Source organism: Archocentrus centrarchus, chromosome 4, assembly GCF_007364275.1.
Source record: "Archocentrus centrarchus isolate MPI-CPG fArcCen1 chromosome 4, fArcCen1, whole genome shotgun sequence".
NCBI lineage: Eukaryota > Metazoa > Chordata > Actinopteri > Cichliformes > Cichlidae > Archocentrus > Archocentrus centrarchus.
This window is the reverse complement of record NC_044349.1, coordinates 27,404,813-27,427,052: the sequence shown is the minus strand read 5'-3', so window position 1 is coordinate 27,427,052 and position 22,240 is coordinate 27,404,813. Positions and strand designations below refer to the sequence as shown.

Here is a 22,240-nt window from a genome sequence, read left to right as displayed (position 1 = left end):
ATGAACTGAATGCTATAATTGTTGATGAGCTCAAACCCTGTGCTCCAGAATCTCTTGTTGCTCTTGTCCCCATATCCCTTGGTTCCCTCTGGCTATGACGCAGGACTTGATTTGAGGATTATAACTTATTATCCGCTTAACTTTGCTGAACCTCAACTGCAGTGGCTAGCATGGACGCAAACGCAAATAGCTAGTCCTGTGTCCTCCTAACCATTTTAAAATCCAAAGATAAGTCAAGGAAGAAAACTGAGTCCAATGACAGGGTTCTAGCCAGAAAGATTTTACAGGGCGGCGTGATCATATGACCCCGGGGGGCATGGGGGGGGGGGGTGTCATCCCCTCTCCTCTCATTACCAAACAACCGTGTCGCTAGCTAACTGTTACGATCGTGATCTGTTCCAGTAGCTAACTGCTGAAATTCTCAGCAAGGCGGAGCACCAGACAATCAACTGCTGGCTAGAACCCTGATGGGCATTTGGGTTTGACATTAAATGATGAATGTGAGACAAAAATTCAGAATCTCAGTTTTTATTTCCAGGTATTTAAGTCTGGATTTGATACACAGTTCAGAAGATAGCATCTTTCGTCTGAAGCCACCCATTTTTCTTGTGAGCAAAAGTATTGGAATAAATAAACTTGCAATAGATTAAAGTGAATAAGACTTTATATTTTGTTCCAAATCCTTTGCTTGAAATAACTGCATCAAACCTGTGACCCACTGACATCATTACATTTCTTCTCTTTTGATGCTTTTCCAGGCTTTCGTCACAGCCGCTTTCAGTTGTTTTTATGTTTCGTTTTGATTTTTTCTTTTATTTGGGGGGGTGGGGGGGTTACTCCCTTCAGTCTCTTCTTTATCAGGTCAAATCCATCTCTATGGTTTAAGTCTGGAGACTGACTAGGCCGGTCTAAAACCTTCCACTTGCCCCTGATGAACTCCTGTGTAGTTTTAGCAGTGTGTTTTGGGTCATTATCTTGCTGCATGATGAAGGATCTCTCAATCAGTTTGGTTGCATCTTTCTTTAAATTGAAAGACAAAATGTTTCTGTAGACTTCTGAGTTCACTGTACTCCTGCCATCATGCATGACCTCATCAATGAAGATTAATGAGCCCACACTGTAATGTTAAGACTGTTACAGGAGGTGAAAAATCATTTTTGAAGTAAGAGTGACTAATCCATTGGAGTGTGAGTTAGGAGTTTTAGGGCAACTGATTCGGCGTAGAAATATAAGCAGCAATTTATTAATTAATGTATTCAAAAGGTACAGAGGTTAGAATTAGTCCACCATAATTAAACACTAACTTTTTTATCTGCAGATGAAAAATATCACTCACAGGGACGATTATCATAAAAATGAAAAGCTTAGTTTATACTTGTTATAAATTTAAGCAGTTACATGATCCTAGGGAAAACTAATAATTGACATCCATGAATTGACATCCATGTTTAATGTTAAATGCCACACTATATAACTATATTGTATCTAAAAAGAAACACAAATCTCTACTAGACAAAACATCCAGGCGGCAGCAGTGACACTAAATCACTGCAGTAGTCCCAGTCAGAAAGGAGCTTATGGATGAGATATCAGGAACATGGAGCCAGGACAACGGGACTGAAAGATGCGCTCATGTGATGTAATGCAATTTGATAGGAAAAGCCACTTAGCCATTGGGCGTTTGCATGGATGAGTGTGGTTACAACAATACACGTGCATTCTTGCCCAGTATGTATGCGTCAGCCAGCACAGCAGGAGAACAAAAACTCATTAAAAAGTCAGCTCGGTAAAAAGTGACAAATACTGTGATACTTTGGTTTTAATGTCATAGCCACTTTGCTTTTATCTAAAACCTTGTTTATTAAGAATTAACTGAATCTGATCAATAATGTAGGCATTTTGCATTTACTAGGCTAAAGCAGACTTTATGATACTGTCTTAATGTACAAGCTCCAACAACCCCCCCCCCCCCCCCTCCCTTAAAAGGGTATGTAGGCCTTGTGGGAAAGGCTGTAGGGAATTGCCTACATGCTTCATGTATTAGAAGACCAAACCATACCAAAAAAAAAAAAAAAAAAAAAAAAAAGACAGAAATGGCCCCCACACACACTAAATTCATGCATGAGAGCCAGTCAGTGGCTGCAAAAGGTAAACACTGAAAAGCAGCGAGTTGAGAGAGGGGGAAGGGAGAAAAGAAGAAACCAGAAGATGGGAAAAAAAAAAAAAAAAAAAAAAAAAAAAAAAAAAGTAGTGACCTTCTTATAAAGGGGCAAGAAAAAGCAAAGCAAATGCAATCCAAAACTTGGAAGTATTTACTGTATACAGGAATTATAACTGTTTTCAGACACAAAACTACTGAGGACAGAACACCTCCTCCTATAAACTAGTTTAGACTCATAATTAAAAATGCGGTAGATTACTTTCAGTACCAATTCCTCAGGAACTCTAACCTGTCTAACCACAATAAGTTCTTATGAAAAAGTCAAATCAATCCCCTCTCAAATCTTTACCGTACCTTCTTGTCACACAGGTAAATACATGCACCAACACTTTATTAGCTTTCTGACATACACCTTTAAAACCTTACAAGCTCCACCCTCTGAATACTTTTCAATAACGCAGTAAACAGTATGTGCTTCCTAACCACAGATAAAGCCTCAGGGTACTGGCTCGCATTCAGCTCTCACCACAGGACTACTGATTCCCAGAAAAATATAATGTGTGCAGCAAGATAGTGCAAAGAAATTCCTGCTCATATCATCGGGTATGAAATTTGAAATTAGAAAAAAAAAAAAAAAAAAAAAGTGTATATCCATTGTGGGACTTAAATACAACGACATGGTGCACAAGATTTTGCATGGGACGTCACACTTCAAATGAGATTACGGAAACCTTTTCTAAGTAAAGGAAGTGAGAAATATACACAAAACTGAAACAGAGGTTAAGCATCTGTAGTTTAGTTTAAGATTTACACCTGATGTGCTTTATACTATTCTCAGGTCAGTCTTCATTTAGTTAACTAGTTTTTAACTTCCTCATGATCTTCAAGAGAGTGCAGCTATGAATGGCGGTGCTCTACTCACTGCTCTTTCTTATAGCCGTTAAAGATTCAGAGCTGTAAATTCATGACAGATGTAACTGTGCAATTTTAACCACGCAGTATACAACAGGATTATGAATACCACGCAAACCACAATTGCTATTTGCCTCCCACTGTCATTTTCTAGTGAAATTTTGTTACAATCAGAAATTAAAGTCGCTTTTCCCCAGGCTACTTTCACACACGAGCTCTGGAAAATGTTGGCAAAGTCAAGTCTGAGTATTGCCTTTAGTTGCTCTTTCAATACGCCATGCAACACTAGGCCAACTTGATAATGACAAAAATAATAATCACAATTATTCTGGTTATTATCTGTAATCTTGTTTAATCAACATGGTAAAATAACAGGCATCATGTATTTATTGTATTTAAAAGTCATTTTACAGGAGATTTATATATGATTCAATTGAAAAGCAGATAAATAAAAGAGGTGGTGAGGTGCACAGGTTGATCCAGCTGGCTGCACACAGTGGCAACAAAGAACCAAGCTGGTGGACTTCTGCACGTCAGGGAGACCTGCGCAGAAGCCATGGGGAGAATGAGGGAGAGCCAACAAGTATCAGACCAGCTGAGACCACTGGAGATAAAAAAAAAAAAAAAAAATCAGCTGAAGACGCCTGTTAATGGTAATGCTACAGGTTTACCTAGCTCTCACAGATCTTGTTGATCAAAGCTTCTCTTTTGGTTAGAGTTTCACAAAGGTAAAAGTAAATGAAAGGCTTGCACCTGACTTATAAAAAGACAAAAAGAATGCCAAAAAAAAAAAAAAAAAAGTCACGACCTTAACTCAGTTTTCTTGTTTTCATAATGGTGGAGGCCAAAATCCTAACTGAAATTAGAATTCAATTAAACTGAACTGTCCAGCTCTAAGTCAGACATGGTCTCACTAGTGGAAATATTCTATGGTTTAGGCAAAGGGCAGGAAGCAGGAGTAAAGTATGTTTATCACCCAGTTTGACTGATTCAGATATTTGGGCTCTAATATACAGCAATTCTGAGTAATGTCTAGAAGAGTTCAGGGCAGTTTTACACACACACACACACACACACACACACACACACACACACACACACACACACACACACACACACACACACACACAAGACCATTTCATCTAGCACTGCATTGATGGCACACTTTACAGTTGACTGCTAAAAAAGTGCCAGCAGAAAGCATTAACAGAGCGGGGTGTGCAGCTGGGGCATGAGAACGCCAGCAGGCAACAGAGCTTTATGTGGTCATCAGTCTCCATAGCCGGTGGGCAGGAACAATGGCGTGTGCTTTTGTGCCAGTCCAACTCTGTCTCCTCACATTAAAACTAAAGCTACCAACCCGCAGGGCAAAACCTTAGCGTGCTACAACAACAGCAGAATAATGGACTGTGTTACTCAGCCTAGTAATCTCAGCCAACATCAGAGGAGACTCAAAGTTTTAATCACTACAATTCCAAGATATTACTCACAGTTTTCAAAATGACATCTTCTTGCATATTTCGGCTGCTATTAAAACAAATATTTTAAAGTGATCACTACAAAAACAAACCAATAAAACACGGTTTTATTTAATGATGAAAATAAATGATCAATTCCCCTATGATTGGCAAAACCTTTTGGCTATGACCTGTTGTTCAAGGTCATTTCTGAAAATACCAAACAGAACCAAGAGAGACACTGTGTGAAAGGCTTTGGTTAAACTCAGAGAAAGGTCAGCATGGCCGCGAACAATAGTGTCTGGGTCTGGTTTGTACACTGAAAAGGATGACTCCATCATTTTTTTTGGCTTGTGGGTCAAATGTCATGTTTGCTGTGAGAGATGACTGATTTTTGGTTCTTTAGAAACAGATTCAGATCCATCCTTCAATACTTTAAATTCCAGTGTTTAAAATAAACAGGACTTTAGCAGAGATAAGCTGCTTTCCACTCAAAAAGTGTAGTAAGGGTAAATAAACAAGGTAATAGCTGTAATGTGTATGCCTCTATTTGGCATATTACTACAAGATAAAGGAATTATTTTTACATGTACATTTAAGTCTGAAGGACATTAACCTCCTTCATGCATGCATCCACTACCTACTGTACTTTATTTAGTTGTTTGTCTTTAAATTCGGTCATCACAGACAGTGTAAACAGTGCACGAAGTCCAAAATTACAGTACCAAATATACCTGAACAGGCTCAGGCAATAGTAATACTTATGTGCCTAGCCAGAGTCACTAAAGCTTATCCTCCTAAAAGAAGGAAAAAACACACACACACACACACACACACACGTAACCCTGAAAAACATCTTTACAGCCCATTCTTTTCATTATTATACAAGTCGTGTTCATATGAGCAGGCAACACATGCACAGACTCATGACGTGTTCAATTCTCTGAATCGCAGAAGCAACATAGTACAACCATAAAAGTTAGAACAACCCAGCTGATAAAATGAATAGCTGCCAGGGAATGAGCTACAAAAAAAAAAAAAAAAGCTCCAATAAGCATTACTCTTATTTCAAGGCAGCATTTGTAATCCTCCAATTTACCTTCTAACAAGTCTCCCATTTCACAGCTGAAATAACCAGAGCACACACACAAAGCCTTCGCTGTGACATTTACTTACAGTTCCCAATATATGTGCTGTGTGAGTGTGTACTGGTGGTGCATGTGGGGAACATAAAGAGGATCTTCTTATGCAACAACTACCCCTCCAGTGGGTACTTTTACAATGTGGGCAGAACACATAGTTCTTCTAACAAGAGGGTCCCCGAGCTGCATCCTGCCTTCCTTCTTTGGATCGTGCTCTCAGCACCTTTCAGTAAGATTTGAAGGATGGTGCTCAGAAACTGGAGAACATAGTGAAGAGATATTTTAACAGAATTTCTATTAAGTTCATTTCTGCTTCTATAATTTTATTTTTAGAGTCTAGAAGAGTAACTTTGCATGAAAGTGTTCTAAATAATTCTTATTTACTTTATCTTATATCTTTTGCGGCCTCTCGGTTTACCCACCATCTGAAACAAAACATTTTAGTGCCTCTCATTTTAAAGACACCCTTGCCTGAAACCAATTTCGCTCTGATTAGACGCCCCTCAAAAACAGAAAGTATGGAATTTAAGTAGGTGGGTGAGGTTGCAGTGCTAATAGTCAGTAAGATATCCTCACTCTTTAACATCATTGAGAGCCGAGTAAACAAAAAACTGCCTGAAACTGAGCATTCAGAGCAGTCTGAGGTTCTGGCTCTGTGTGTGTGTGTGTGTAATGAAAAGGAATTTAACTCATATTAACTTATATTTGATGAGCTACTAAGTCCTGGTGAGATTAGGTTTTCCTCTCAGTGCAAAATACCTGCAGAGCAAAAGAAAGCCTCACTCTCAGAGTTGCTCAAGAACTGAAGCTATGAGTTGGGATTTAGCAGCAAAAGGTAACTTAAAGCACGTACAGTCCTCACTCTCTAGGTGATCTAGTAATATAAACAGGTTGGACAAGATAAATCCTGCATGTGTTCTTCTTCTGGGTTTGTATCAAAGCCAAAGTACAAACACGTCTTTTGGCATTATAAAGAGAAGAAACACCACAACACCCTGAAGTAATTTAAACTGCACTCATATAAAAACAAGTTAATAGCACAATAAGCCAAAAATAAAATAAAAATCATGCAAGTCAGTAGATTCAAATTCAGCACCAACAGGCACACAACCTAATTTAAACAACACATGTTAAAAGAATTGGTATAGTTTGGGTGTATCTGTTAAGCAATCGATTAAATCTATCTGCAGTGTAATGGAATATACTAAAAAATCCTTAACTGGTCACTTGGCTGCAGAGTTATCTCTTGAGCACTAATCAGGTTATATAATAACAATAATCTTTAAATGGCTTAACCTTCAGCAGAAGGACAGAATGAGATGGTGACAAGATGTGCAGCAAACTGTCTTTTTGCACGCCAAAAACTGAATAAACAAAATCTTTTTCTTGTGTAGATCTCAGGTAAAATTTTCAGAGCATACAAATAAGAGAGAGATACCACCTGTCTGACAGGAAGTCAAACAAGTTCTAACAGTTTATAACCTGGAAACAAATACTAAACCACCAGACTCAAAACATCTTTGTTAAAATTAACACCTAAATGGGAAGAAAATATATGTCTGCTAAGCTATCATTACAGATTAAGAACCTGGCTGGAAACATGCAGCTTCGTGCAAACAGTGTCATGAGCGCACGCACACACACTTTTTCCCCTCTGTGTTGATGTCAGCAGCCTGAGCTAGCTTACTGTGGGCACAGTAAGATCCCTGTTGCTGACCACAGGTGAAGGAGCAGCATGACACGCAGAACACTTTCTGCTGTGCCTCTCTGACCACTGCAGAATAGAGATGTAACGCCACGCAGCTTTAAAATAAAAAGACCATAATTCACATACAAAACAAAAATAAAAGCATGCAACGTGATCCAGCAAAAAAAAAAAAAAGAAAGAAAAAAATTCAACATCAACCTTGGTCATTGGAAGCAGGACAAGTGTGGTTATTAAAAGCATCAGGTCAATAATCAGAACACACCTCCCGATAGTCATTTACCACCAACCATCTAATACAGAGCCTCCTTTTTAAAGCCTTAAAAAAAAAAAAAAAAAAAATCACAGCTGCCTTGGAGACCATCGGATTACTGCAAGTATCGCATTCCCCATTTCTCTGCTCCTACTGAGACGTGTGAGAGTTGGCATGGAGCAGTGAGAAGCTGCACGCTAAAAAGGGTTTGCATTACTAATGAAGTCTGTGCGTGTAGAAGCATTGTCATTAGTTAGTTTGTGGGGAAGTGGAAAAAGGGCCCATTATCGTAGGCAAGCAGGCACTTGACTTGCAATGCCCTTATTGAATATTTAGATTTCTTTCTTTCCATATAATCTTGTTGGGTCTTTAACTTAAAATATAAAGCATCCTTGAGATGACTGAATTGGAGATTTATAAATAATTATTGATAAATCTAGTTGAGCTTTTATAGAATATAGACAAAAAAAAACTACGGATATGCTAATTCCTGAGTCAGTATCCCTGATTTCCTGGCCTTCAGGAGGCAAAGCATAAAACCCTTACAGTTTTCACTTTGTCTTCCTTTCTTTCTTCTATAAACATGAAAAACGACATCAAATCTTGTCCAAACAATACCTGACACCTTTTCAAATGAACTAGTTTATGGGAATGAGATCATTCTTTAGAGAGAGAGAGGGAGAGGAAAAAAAAAAAAAAAAAAAAAAAGGTATAAGCTTTGCAATCCAAGACTAAGAGGTCTAGTCTGCTTGCAGCTTAACCAGTAAATTAATTTGATTCAAAAATTATGCATCTTCTTTGGAAAGTACAAAAGTTATGAAGACATTACACTAGAGTATGTGCTAGAGTCTAGGTTTTACTTATTAATGAAGACATATAAGAGTAATTCCTGGTATGATCAATAAAACATGAGCACTAAAATTCAATGCTACAAGGAAATGAGGACAAAGGAAAAACGGTTCCTTTAACACCACAGTCATCGGGAACATGGGTGTGATTCAAATGACCATTACAAACCTAGTAACCAGAACCACTATTGGATCTGGTAACACAAATGTTGGTTGATCACTTCCTGGAAACATTACTACACACCGCAAGTACATTTTCTTGTACAACTTCGAAATTTTAAATTTCCACCACTACCCCAGGGCAGACCCACGCCACGTTGGAGAGACTGCTTCTCTGGGCTGGTTTGGAAACACCTCAGTATACCCCAGGAAAAGCTAAAGGATGTGCTTAGCCTGCTTCACCTACACTCCAGACACTTATAAGCCAAATAAGATGGATGGATTGACAAATCCACCAAATGTGTCTTTATTTTTTTAGTCTCCTAAAGAGTAAAGTAATCTACAATCTCCCCTTATGTTGTCAAAAAAAAAAAAGTGAGTGTGAAATATTTATCACAAATATATTACCAGAAAAGTTGAGACAGCAGCCTGCAGGCCACACACACTGGATAGCTAGCTGCTTCTGAATCACCAATCGGGATAAAGGTGGCACTTTAGCTGGACTGTTAATCCCATTCCACATACCCTGTGTACTGTTACCTGCTGCGTGCCTATGAGATTAAACAAATTCATGAGTTGTGTTAATCTACCAGACCTCTGTGTGCGCATACTCTGGAGAACAATCGTCATTTTTAGGAGGGCAACTTATTGACAGGTTTGAATGTAATAATAGAGCTCTCTTATGTCTGCAGAAGTACAATTAAAATGATTTTACATTCAACTAGCTCCTTAAAGCATGTGATTTTGGGGGATTTTTATTGGCAAAACATAAAAAGGGACTGTTTTAAATTTTATATTTTTAGTGATTCACTGGAATTATTGGACAAACAATGGAAAAATTTCCTTCTATTAGTTGCTTTCTTTGTTATATATGATGACAATAAACGTCATTCAGAGTTTATACGTGTTGCCCAGTCTGACTACACGATTTTAAGGATATCAGCTGATGATGTTTTAGGCACTGAAAAATAAACCAACATGAAATACAGTTTAAGTTACAGGGAGAAAAACTGAAATTTTTACCATGATAACATTTATAAATAAAAGGGTTTCGTTTATCACTGTCACTTCCAGCATGTGTTGGTGAACACTGAAGTTACCTGACAAGTAGCCCGACTTCATTGGTTTTGAGGTCAGCTAGCCATACCGCTAGTCAACAGCTGGCTACCTAACCTACTAACCTAACATAAATCATTTCATCAATAAAGCTTACAACAAAAAAGATACAAAAAACAAAACAAAACAAAAAACATTTCAAAGCTGTTCTTGGGATAAGAAAGTCAAGAACACGCCACAGACTGTAACAAGCTGTTAATGTTAGCTGTGTAGCAGTGGCATTGATGACTGACGGATATGCGGCAAAAGACACCAAGCAAAGCTACGTGGACACGAGCATCATAAAACCTCTTGCACCTATTGTTACGATTGTAATTTTCCTGATATGTTGATAATAACGTGGATGGAAAAGGAGATGTCGGTGAAAGCTTACCAGCACAGGAGAGCTACAATGAGGCACACCAACAAAACGCGCAGTCTCTTCATTATCTTCCCGCGGGGACCAACATCCTCGCTCCTTGGGGATGTTTTCTTCTAATGAGTCACGGCTACACAACACACCTAACACAGTATTTAAGTACCCGTGTTAATTTAAACATGAAAAAATGTAAAACCTGTACTTGAGGGGGTGCTATTTTTCATTGTGCGGACCAGCTGTCCGCCTCTTTTTCAGCTCCTGCAGCCACTGCTGTTGACGAGTAGCTGGCTCCTAGTATGTTCAACCCCCGCTGCCAAATCTAACCAATCAAATGAGCGCTGAGAATTCGTTGGCCAATGAAAAGGCACGTAGCAACACCAGTTTGATTTGAAAACCCCGCCCCCATCGATTGAGGATGACTTGGTAACTGTGGAGCTGGACGCGTCACCTATTTCTTGATAAGCAAATCGCCAGAACATGCAATATTTAAAGTTATTGCATAACAGTTCAGTGTTAAATGTGTCGGCATGAATAAGTAGTACTCAAACCTTCACTTTATTTTATTTTTTTGTAAATGAACTAAGATTCATTCTCAAGATGAGGTGCGGAGGTGGGTGGTTGAAGAAATGTGAACACTGTGTACTTCCTTCTTCACCATCGCAAAACACCTTCAAATATTTAAACTCTTAAATATATACTTTTTGAATAATGAAAATTGGTTGTCAGTGTTTACAGAGCAATAGTCGCATTATTTTATTTGGCTATAAAATTTTTATAGTCATATTTCATACGATCGGGCATTATATGAAATGTTTGCAGTTTAACTATTTTCCTTGTATTTTCAGACTATAAAGAAACCACAGACCAGAAATATCTTGTCCGCTAGAAGCACGTTTTATACGTTTACATGTTATCAGTTATGTTTCTACTTTTAAAAAAAACTGCTTTTAAGTAGCAGTCACTTACACATTTGATATTAAAATAAGAGTTTTTCTTGGTTTCTCTCAGACTACACAAAACGTTTATTATATAGCACGATGTTTCTCTACAGTCACTGGTACTTAGTATGTAGTCGTGACACATGGAACAAAAGGACTACATATCCCAACATGCAATTCCATTAAGGCACTGGATAATTTGCCTATTTTTTTTTTCTTGTGTATAATTTATTTCGCATACTGGATACAACAATAAAACTACCTACACCAGAATAACTTAAATTAACAGCGAAATAATCCACCGTTTTTGAGCTAATTAAAAATTTGTTATTTTAATCCGGCGGGGTCCTGAGCTGTCGCCAGTCTTCAGAACATTTTAACAGTCAAGTCAACTTTGGGCGAAGGTGGCTACAGGCTTCGCCGCTTACTGACCCACACGGTGACTGGCCTCTTGCACCACATTTCCGGCTCTTTGAGACTTTCAGGCTCACGAGTTTTACCATGGAGCTGGTGCGGGTGTTTTTGTGTGTCTTGTCCGTGTTTGTCTCGCTGGTCTCGGAGAGGTTAGTGGTGCTGGCTTCCTTCTCTCAGTCTCTTGACAGCGACTTCACGTTCACTCTACCCGCCGGTCGGAAAGAGTGCTTCTACCAGACCATGAAGAAAGATGCCTCACTGGAGATTGAATATCAGGTCATACATAAAGACTCATAAACCACAAATGGTCTCTTTTTAAACTGTATGGGGTTAGCTGAGCGACCCAGAACGTCCCATTTCTATCTGCGGGCTGCCAAATCCAGTCAGCGTTGAGCTAATATTACACTCGTGAAACCTGTTGATTAGCTCTTTAGTTGTGGGTGTTATTTCAGTGGTGAAATGTAGTTAAGTGAATTTAATCAGGTACATAGTTGAGGTATTTTTACTTGCCATATTTACTTCACTAATTCAAATATTGTACTTTTACTTTACTGTATTTATCTGACAACTGTTTGCTTTACAGCTTGCAGCTTACGACAAGCTGACATTATTCCCTTATTAATTAAACTACCCATCAGTTCATACAAGCCGTAAATATATAATGATTTTGTTGGTTTACAGAAATTCTGAAGGTATTTCTTCCTATTATACTATGGAGAAAATGATTGAATTTAAATACAAAACAGCTCAAAATGAGGTCCACTTCAACTAAACGTAACAGTGAAACTCAGCTGTTACATTAAAGTTTGAGTGATGCTTTTAAAAGTTTAAGTACATTGTAATAATTTACATACTTGAGCAGCGTTTTCGATACATGACATTTACTTGTACATTTAAAGTGTTGCATTATTTTATTAAAGTTTAGTACAGGATGTGAATAATTTATTAAGCTTCTTATTCATTCAAGCCACATGCAGCCTACACCCATATACTACCACAGTGAATCCGGTTCAAGTGACGCAACAAGAGGTTCACACCTGAATTTTCATATTGGTGGGAACCTGTTTTTCAGGTTAGCGTGTAGGTTTTGCAGTCAATCAGGATCTATTTTTGCTGTGTGATGTCAGGGAGTTACAATTTTTTTAGATATCTTGGTATCAAGATGCATTGCTTCCATAGAAGAATTCCAAACACCTTGACAAGGAAATATAGCATTCCTGACAATTCGTGTGTTAAGTAAACCATTAGTAAGAATGCACCAGCTGTGAACTTCAGGGCTGATACAAATGCTCTTGGTGTATTTTGATTTTGTTGTTATATTTATTACCCATTTTGTATCGAGTAAGTAGAATGATAATTCTACAAAATATCTGAATTATTTCAAAGTTATTTAGCTCATCATCACACTGTCTTTGAACATTTAATGGAGCACAATCAGTATCAGTGCATCCCCAGTTATTATGAAAATTAACTGCTACAATTCCAACTTGCTGCCTACAACATCAACTTGTTTCAGTCTTCCAACATTTTACTCAGGCCCATTCACATCTCATTTATTTTCATTCACGACCATCCACAGGTGTTAGACGGTGCAGGTCTTGATGTAGATTTTACCATCTTCTCTCCTACTGGCCAACTGCTGTTCACTGACTACCGCAAGTCAGACGGCGTCCACACGTAAGCAGCTCAGATCTTCTATTTAAAAGCAGACATTAATGACTCGCGTGTATGGGCAAGCTCTTACTGCTTGTGCTTTCTTCCAGCATAGAGACAGAGGAGGGAGACTACATGTTCTGCTTTGACAACACGTTCAGCTCAGTCTCTGAGAAGCTCATCTTCTTCGAGTTGATCCTGGACAACATGGGAACAGAAGAAGACGCAGACGACTGGAAGGAGTACGTTCATGGAACAGACATACTGGACATGAAGCTGGAAGACATTATGGTGTGACTCGTTTTCATTTGATCAAATTTAACACATTTCCAACCTGTAATTTTGATAGATTTGAACGTGTGTGTGAACTTTAAACTTGAATAGCACTGATAGAGGGGAGGGGTTAAATTAGATTCAGAGTATGTTGGGTTTATTCCCACTTACTGTTGTAGACTTTGCCTCTCTGTTGTCTGCCTCTGAGGTATGCGCACAGGATGACACAGGGGCTACAAAGTGACCAAACACACTGCCAACAAAATAGCATGCAACCCACCACCTACATGCAAAGTTACAGGAAGAGTGTGACAAGAATAGACCATGTCATGAACTCTCACCTATTGGCTGAGGGCAGCCAATTGTTTCAGGTTGCACCACCCCTTCACTAGAAACAGCCTAAATTTATGTCATAAGTCACATAGCCATCACATCTTGGTAAGAGGGAGGAAATTTGTCCCCCAGCTGTTGAGGAAGTTGTTCTCTCAAGAAGGAAAGAACGCCTGACTGAGCTTATTTTGGTCTCTTATTCTGACTACTCTGCTCTGCATTTGTTTGAATTTGGTCAAGTAAAATTTACATAAGGAGAAGGCTGCCTATATTAGCTCTCTTCTCAGATCCCATGAGTCTGACATGCTTCTCTCCTCTCCATCAGGACGCCATCAACAATGTGAAGGCTCGGTTGGGTAAAAGTGTGCAGATCCAGACGCTTCTGCGAGCATTCGAAGCTCGCGACCGAAACATCCAGGAGAGTAACTTTGAAAGGGTGAACTTTTGGTCAGTGGTCAATCTCATTGTTATGGTATTGGTCTCGGGGGTTCAGGTCTACCTTGTCCGCTCGCTGTTTGAAGATAAAAGGAAAATTCGAACATAACACAACCTGAAACGGAGAGAGAGACTAACAAACTTGCCCACGAAAACCTAATGGATTTTTTTTAACCTGATTTCCCCATTTGTAACTTTTAATAAAGGATGTCTTATGTACACATACAGATGCATAATGCATTGATTAAGAAACAGTTCACCACAGTTGTTGCTCTGGTCTTTTAGCCCCCTGGAGCTTGAGGGGCATCCCAGGTTTGGAAAAACTTATGACTCAAGAGCTTTACATACAACCTACCCGTCTTTGCTAATAGAAAAAAAAGCCAAAAAAAAAAAATAGCATCTTGTTTGATACTTCGCCCCAGCTACTGTAGTTCTTCACTCAAAGAAGCACATTTACAATGCAGCTATTTTTCTAATGGAGTCTAAACTTACCAGACCAAATGCAACAGTGTCATTTTTTTTTTCTTTCTTTTTTAAAATTTCAACATGTTTAAGCTAAACTAAATGAAGAAATGGTCCCGCGCCTGTTATTTCTGTTAGCTGCGAGTGGGAGGTCCTGCCACTCTGTCAGTGTGTCTTCCCCTTACATTAAGATGCCTTATTGATTTGGATTTAGCTCCCAGGCTTTTGCCTGTTGGTGGGGTTGAATGCTTCTCTTATTTTTTTATGTTGTTACAATTCAGCCACACTTTGCCCTCCATGCCAATGCTGAAAATACAGGGCTGCACTATCAAGCCTGCTCTTTGGCACCCAAAGGACTGTGGTGTGTAAGAAAAGGAAACAGGCCATCTCCAAATCTCTTTATAACTACTGCCCTACTCTCCTCTGCCGTGATTCGCGGACTTGTGGCCTGAATGGCCGCCAGCCAGCGCCGCCGCTGTGAAGCCTCTCTGCTGCTGCTGGGTGTCTGCTTACAGCCACCTACTGTGTGAAGATGTTGAGCCTGCCCGTCTCTCCTGTGACAGAAGTCTATTTTGATCTGAGTGACATCTGGAAGGTCATTACCACTGCTCGGTTTAATATGCACAAGCCATCCTCTGCCTTGGCTATGTCAGCATTTTTTTATTTCTGTATTTAATTCCCAATCTTTGCACTGCCTCAGATGCCACAGAACAACATTTTAGGCTCTGAGGATGAGTTTACAAGGGTCAACCAGAAATGGGTCCACAATTTACATGTTTGAAGGGCACCAGTCGGTTACTTGTACTCTATTAAACTGCTACTGTGGCGTGTGGTTGTAATTTTTATTGATGTTTACTCATGTCCACTGTGGAACCCTGGCTGCTCACTATTTTGGTGCACTTCTTCAAGTCTTCTGGTTTTTGCCTTTTGCTGTATGGTAAAGCTCACACAGTGAGTTCAATCAAGCCTTTGTGATTTATACCGCCTCATGTTAAAAGTGCATAAAACCAAACTGTATATAGACTAATTGTTTATCCATTTTGCCATACAGTATGTGCATATGCCAGACTGAATTTTGTGGATGGGTGTAATAATATTGGATGTGTGGTTGTGAGAAATGGGCATCATCTGCCTCAGTTTTCTTGCTTTTCCTTATTCCCCTGTACAGTTGCTGTCACTGGTATTTACGTACTGTATGTTGGATTCTAATAAGTTTCATATTAGTCAAAAAATCTTTTTGATCCATTTTTAAAGTGCTTTCAGAATTCTTAAAAAAAAAAACTATAACATTTCAAGTATTTCTGTTACTGAGTAATAAAGGTTTGTGTCTACAGCTGCACTGTCTTTGTAAAATGTTTTCTACCATGGCTGAGCACTGGGAGAAGAGGGAAAGTGGCATGATATTTATTTAGCTAATGTACTGCAGTTGTAAATGTCTCTAAATTAAACTGTACCTTTTTTTCTGACCTCTGTCTTTTTTCTGTCTTTGTACCCCCCCCCCCCCCCAAAAAAAAGGTTGACTCTGTCAAATGTGCATAAAAACAGAAAGAAATTAACTTTGAAATCAGAAGAAAGGCATCATCATATCTTTTTTTTTTATTAATGTAAGCTATTGGTAACAATAGAACGGTGATAAAAGAACAGTGAGACTGCTGATTTGAAAAAAAAAACATGAATGCTGCGTCCTTCAGGCTAAAAAAGAGAAGTTCCTTCTGGCCAGTTTTCAGTGTTTAAATGCCAGCATCTGTGATAGTGTGTATCACAGATGTAAGTAGCAGGCATGCATACAACGAGGCCAACTTCCACATTTGTTAAAGCACCATTAATGCTGAATATATACTGTATATCCAAGCATGGACAGATTTGGCATACAACTTAAGCTGCCATCTACATGATGTCTGTTTGAGGGAATACTGTCTCAGTAAGACAACATACAACTATATTCTGGCTGCATTACAATAGCATGCCTACATTGCAAAAGATTTGGTGTTTGGTGGCCAACCAGCAGTTCAGACCAGTCATCCGTTAAAAATTTGCAACTGTTTCGAGCATTATGGAAGTCAAAATACAACAAGGGACTCTCCAGAACCCATCCTAAAAATGTTTAAACATATTGCTAGTGTCACTTTGACAAACAAAAACTTCTCATTTTCAGAATTATTTACACATCACTGTTCTGTTTTTTTTCCAAAGCATCCAAAACTTTTTTGAGACTGGGTTATAGCAGACCTAGGGTTGCAATCATTTACATGTGTCTGTATATACAGTAACAAGCCTGATGTTACTGTATATGGGTAGGGTGTACAAACCACTTATGCAGATCCCTGTAGAATAGCCAGGCATCCTCAGGCATGCTGCAGTTCAGACGCTTTACCCCTTACCCCGCCCTGAAGCTGCTCAGCTTACGGCTGTGTCCTTCATGATGCGGTGGTGCAGAGATGTGATGATCAGACACTCTTGTAGTGCAGAATCAGAGGCCCTTCCAAAGTACAGCGGATGTAGCACGTTGGCACTAAACAGAATGAAAATGTTATTGTGGCTTACTAGTTTTAGTCATCCTCAAAATATTGCACTTCATGACACTTACCCTCTACTCCTGAAACACTGTTAAGGCATGATCTCTGTAAAGTCAAATATAGGAGAGATGTGGCAAAGCTTCAATCACAGCGTAATAAGAAGACAACGGCTACAGCCACGAGAAAAAGAACGTTTTAACAAAACTCTGTGACAGTCCTGTGACTGTATACATGGATTTGCAGAGAATGTAGAAGCCTTGTCAGGAATTAGTTATGGTTTGTTTAAAGATTTTAGATTCCTTCCCATGGTTTCTTTGTGTTGGCATTTGCGGCTCCTCTGTCTCAGTGTTGGAGCTGATGGGACTGCTGGCTGCCTGAGCTGTTACCCACGGAGACAGGAGGCTGTGGTCTACACACTGAGAATCTGTTATTATGACATGATGCAGATAAATATCACAATCAACACAGCAAGCAATTTTAAAACTGACACCAACTACTGCCACCTTAAGAATATTTTAGTAGAACTTTAAAATGTCTGGTTACTTTTTGGAAGGCACACTGGTCTGCTGATTTGGTCTTATAACTTCAGCATAGAATGGGCTACATATGTTCACCACGGTCACCTTGTAAAAGAAAAAGGTTATTGTCATAAAGTGGACAGACAGTGCCAATATGCTTTTCAAAAACAGCATGATTATTCCCAGATCCCAAAGTCAATTTATGCATCCTAAAGTATAAGAAGAGAACAAATTCAAAGAAGTTGTGGGATGATCTAAACCTCCACATTCCCAGCCCACTCTTAAATCCACAAAGTCTCAGCCTGGTTTTCACTAGTAAATATTTTCAGTGGGCTGGCTGTGACTGAGAGATACCCAAATGACAATTGGGGTCATGGAGGCTTAGAGACGGTAAGACAGCCAGTGAATCGATTACTCAGTTCAGAGGCTGGTTAAAGACCTGAGAGCACCTTGCTTAATTATAACAGCGCCACCAAAATGAAGAAACAGAATAAATACGATCTTAACAGTCTTGGACTGCATAAGGAAACGTAAACGTGTCACCTGACCAGCAGACAGTAGAGGGCAGCAGCACGCTTGTGTCGCTATTTCGAATAGAAGAGGAAGAAGAACAGGGGGCGCTGCTGTGTGATAAATCGCTTTACTTCCGGGATAATGATAGGATGAGATTGTAGCATCGGCGTTGAACAAAATCCCGTCCCAGGTAAGTGGAAAACACCTTAGGGATACGTATGTGGATATTTCTGTCCGTTCTCAGCACATTATTGTTTTTACAGACGTGTGCACAGAGGATGTGTGGTGTTATTGTCGCCTTTTAAACCGGAAGAACCGGTAGTTTCATAATGGATTGACTGACAGATTAGATCCATTCACTTGACAGGAAAGAAAACGCTTTAAATGTCGTTCGCATCCAACATTTATTTGGCTAACACAGCTGTGGGTGACCTTATTTAAAACTCCATTATATTATATTAGCTTTAGAGCTTTTTGACTCTTTCTATGAACCCAGAAAAAGACCCCGGTTGGCAGCCTCTAGTCTTTAAAGTCTATAAATCTTTGTAATGGGTAAAATCGTGGAAAATTCCGCCAAAAACTTTGAGTCAAGTCACAGAACAGCAGTAGCTGACCCAAAGCCTAGTATATAAAAATATAATGTGTATATAATGGGACATCACTGGGTAAGCAGTCCAGAAGACTGGAGAAACCACAAATCATGAAAATCACAAACATTGCAGATATGACAGTCTGTTTGTTAGACGTTTTTATATTTGTGTGTGTGTCTCTATGTATATGTATTGAGGTCAGGGTGATGGGGCCAGACGGTGCCCTGGGTCCAGCAGTGCCCTGGCGGAAGGTGCTGTGGGAATGCCAGCCTTTCCCTGATAACTATGTAGACCAGCGGTTCTTGGAGGAGTTGCGCAGAAACGAGGGCATCCGACAGTACCGCTACTGGGCTGTAGTGAAGGAAGCGGGCTTTGTAGGACAGCAGTTGTCCTGTGTGGCCATTTTTATCACCCTCTGGCTCTACATGGAGCAGGTACAGCTTTGGAAAAAAAAAAATCTTTGAAGGATGAAGTGTCTTTGCTGTATGGAGCGGGTTATTAAACAGCTCTGCTTTCCTCACAGGGTCTGCTGTCTCCTGAGACGTTGTTGTGGTCCAGCCTCATCTGTGCCCTGCTGGGTTATGGACTCCATCAAGCCCTGACGTCTCGGGTTGAATCATGCGGTGAACCCCGCACTCATCTGGCTGATTTACAGAGTGCAGCTATTTTCCTTTCCTTCACCTTTGGCTTCTCGCCAGTTCTTAAGACACTAACAGAGTCTGTGAGTACGGACACAGTGTACGCCATGTCTGCTTTGATGCTGCTGGCCCATTTGGTCTCGTTTCCTTATGCGCAGCCATCACCTCCCGGCAGCCTCTCTTTAAATGCAGCTCTGTTTGCCTCAGTGTGCTTAGCCTCCAGGTTACCTGGGACTCTGCACACTTTCGCCATGCTGAGCTGTGCCCTCCTGGTGTTTGCTCTGTGGCCCTGCCTGGTGCAGAAGTTGAGGGAGAACACCCCTAGCCAGTTTACTGGGGTGTGTGTGGGAGTTTGTATTGGAGGGATAGGAGGTCTGGGGTCTCAGTCGCTGGGCGGAGCTGTGCTCTTAACCCTGGCTTTAGCAAGTGTAACACTGCTCTGTCCTTTGCTGCTTGTGAGGCTGCAGAGGCATAAGGACAACATTCATGGACCCTGGGATGAGGCTGAGATTCGTGAGGACCTGAGCCGTTTCCTTCAGTAATAAACAGCCTAGCACAGGCAGCTTCTGAACAAACGGATATTAAAGGTGTAACCTAATGATGAATTTTATATGAACCAATTCACTGTCATAGTCCTGGTTTGTTGGTGCTGTACATTTAAAAGGACTAACGTTAACTCTTTTATCACTAGTCTATGTATATTGGAAATTTATGACAAATTATGATTCTCTTGCAGGGAGTGTATGAGTATAATATCATTTTAATGTACAAGCTGCTACTGTTTTGTAAGTTACCTCAGAGTTTGTATAGATGGTATCAACTAATGTGCAATGCTGACTTGTATCAGTGGGCACACCGATGCTGTGCACCAATTTGATGTTTTAATAACCTGGTGGGAGGTGTTTGAGGATGCTTATGAATTTCAAATTTGTGTCTGATCAAATGAAGGCCTATTGGCCTGAATATAAACAAGGGCTGTAATTCCAGTTGCAAATGATTTGTAAGTATTGGAAGAATTTTAAGTGTGTATTTTGTTAACAAGATATAGTATTTCTTCCATGTTATTTAATGTGATACTACAAGAAGCTGTTTTTACCTGCTCCAATCTGCATTTTAATATAAGATGTGGCCTCAGTTTTTAGAGCTACAATGTCATTTGTTCACAACCAGCCAAATATGAGGAGCTACCTGCTCTGGCGACCCCACAGCAGGTAGCTCCTCATATTTGGTTTGGCAAATTTTTTACACCAGATGCCCTTCTTGATGCAACCCCAAAAGGATTCGTGTCTCCTTCTAAGGGTCAAACTGGGGCAAGGGTGAAACTGAGCTTTCACTAAGCGAATGTGTAAACCACTTACACTGTGGAGTCACACAATATACATAATTGTAATTTCATCAATTTTGAAACTATGGTACTGAGAAAATTTGTTTGCAGCATCTGTTTCCCCAGCAAACAAAAAACTTTTTACTTATTCCTCAGTTGTTTACGATGATCAGCAGTGTGATCAGACTTTCTGCCCTTCACTGTTAAGGTGTGTGTGAATTTTTTAAATTATTTTTTAAAGGTATAATGGACTATATTCCCAAAGGTATTCACTCATCCATCCAAGCCATTGAATTCAGGTGTTCCAATCACTTCCGTGGCCACTGCTTCTACAAACATTTGTGAAGGAATAGATTGTTCTCAGGAGTTTAGGAAATTCCAGTGTGGTGCTGTGATAGAATGCCACCTGTGGAACAAGTCCAGTTGTGAAATTTCCTTGCCACTAACAGTAAACTGTTAGTGGTATGATAAGAAAGTGTAAGTGATTGGGAATGACAGCAACTCAGCCATGCAAAATGACAGAGTGGGTTCAGCGGCTGCTGAGGTGCAAAGTGAGAAGACGTTGCCAACTTTCTGCAGAGTCAGTTGCTACAGACCTCCAAACTTCATGTGGCCTTCAGATTTGCTCAAGAACAGTAGACAGCTTCATTGAATGGGTTTGGCGGTTGCCAGAAGAACGATTCTTATCTGACGGCATTGTGCCAAATGTAAAGTTTGATTGGGGGGGGTTCTGCAGTTGGACTCAGTCCCTTAGTTCCAATGAAAATAACTCTTAATGCTTCATCATGCAAAGACATTTTGGACAATTTCACGGTCTCAACTTTGTGGGAACAGTTTGCACACCAGTACACAAAGCAAGGTCCATAAAGACACGAATGAGTGAGTTTGGTGTGGAAGAACATGACTGGCCTGCACAGAGTCCTGACCTCAACCTGACAGAACCTTTGGGATGAATTAGAGCAAAGATTGCGAGCCAGACCTTCTCGTCCAACATCAGTATCTGAACTCACAAATGCTCGTCTGGATTAATGGTCAAAAATTCCCATAAACAGACTCCTAAACCTTGTGGAAAGCATTCCTGGAAGAGTTGAAGCTGTTCTAGCTGCAAATGTTGGACTGACATATTAAACCCTATAGACCAGGGACCCTCAAATCCAGGCCTCGAGGTCCAGTGTCCTGCAGCTTTTAGATGTGTCCCTGATCCAACACGCCTCAATCAAATGGCTGAATCACCTCCTCAGTATGCAGTCAAGTTCTCCAGAGTCCTGCTAATGACTTCTATATTTGACTCAGGTGTGTTGAAGCAGACACACATCTAAAAGGTGCAGGACACTGGACCTCGAGGCCTGGATTTGAGGATCCCTGCTATAGACCAGGGTTTAATATGACATAGAATGGGATGTCACTCAAGTTCAAATGCGTTGGGGGGCAGATGAGTGAATACTTTTGGCAATATAGTGCATCTTGTGACACTGTACCATATTGTGCATATTTCAGGACACCTTGAATTAAATGTAATATGTCA

At 39.9% G+C, this 22,240-nt stretch overlaps 3 protein-coding genes across 6 annotated transcripts in view; 2 read left to right on the top strand and 1 right to left on the bottom strand.

Moving 5' to 3' along the window:
* suco (SUN domain containing ossification factor) overlaps nt 1-10,396 on the bottom strand; it is a 44,153-nt gene extending 33,757 nt beyond the window's left edge. For all 3 annotated transcript variants that reach the window (XM_030727784.1, XM_030727785.1, XM_030727786.1), the window contains exon 1: nt 10,127-10,396. In XM_030727784.1, coding sequence (XP_030583644.1) covers nt 10,127-10,179 — 53 coding nt within the window. In that variant the 5' untranslated portion in view covers nt 10,180-10,396. The remainder of the gene's footprint in view (nt 1-10,126) is intronic.
* A 1,018-nt stretch (nt 10,397-11,414) lies between these two features.
* On the top strand, nt 11,415-16,082 carry tmed5 (transmembrane p24 trafficking protein 5). Its single transcript, XM_030728432.1, has 4 exons — nt 11,415-11,739; nt 13,043-13,140; nt 13,227-13,407; nt 14,045-16,082. The coding sequence occupies exons 1-4, from the start codon at nt 11,551-11,553 to the stop codon at nt 14,261-14,263; spliced, it is 687 nt and encodes a 228-aa protein (XP_030584292.1). The 5' UTR covers nt 11,415-11,550; the 3' UTR covers nt 14,264-16,082.
* A 2,175-nt stretch (nt 16,083-18,257) lies between these two features.
* pigc (phosphatidylinositol glycan anchor biosynthesis, class C) lies at nt 18,258-21,943 on the top strand. 2 transcript variants are annotated; one of them, XM_030726594.1, is made up of 3 exons: nt 18,258-18,353; nt 18,951-19,187; nt 19,277-21,943. In XM_030726594.1, exons 2-3 carry the CDS (start codon nt 18,960-18,962, stop codon nt 19,931-19,933), a joined length of 885 nt encoding a protein of 294 aa, XP_030582454.1. In that variant the 5' UTR covers nt 18,258-18,353; nt 18,951-18,959; the 3' UTR covers nt 19,934-21,943. The 2 variants fall into 2 exon arrangements, with proteins under 2 accessions (XP_030582454.1, XP_030582455.1); XM_030726595.1 differs by having other exon boundaries at nt 18,273-18,353; nt 18,956-19,187.
* The last annotated feature ends 297 nt before the right edge of the window (nt 21,944-22,240 follow it).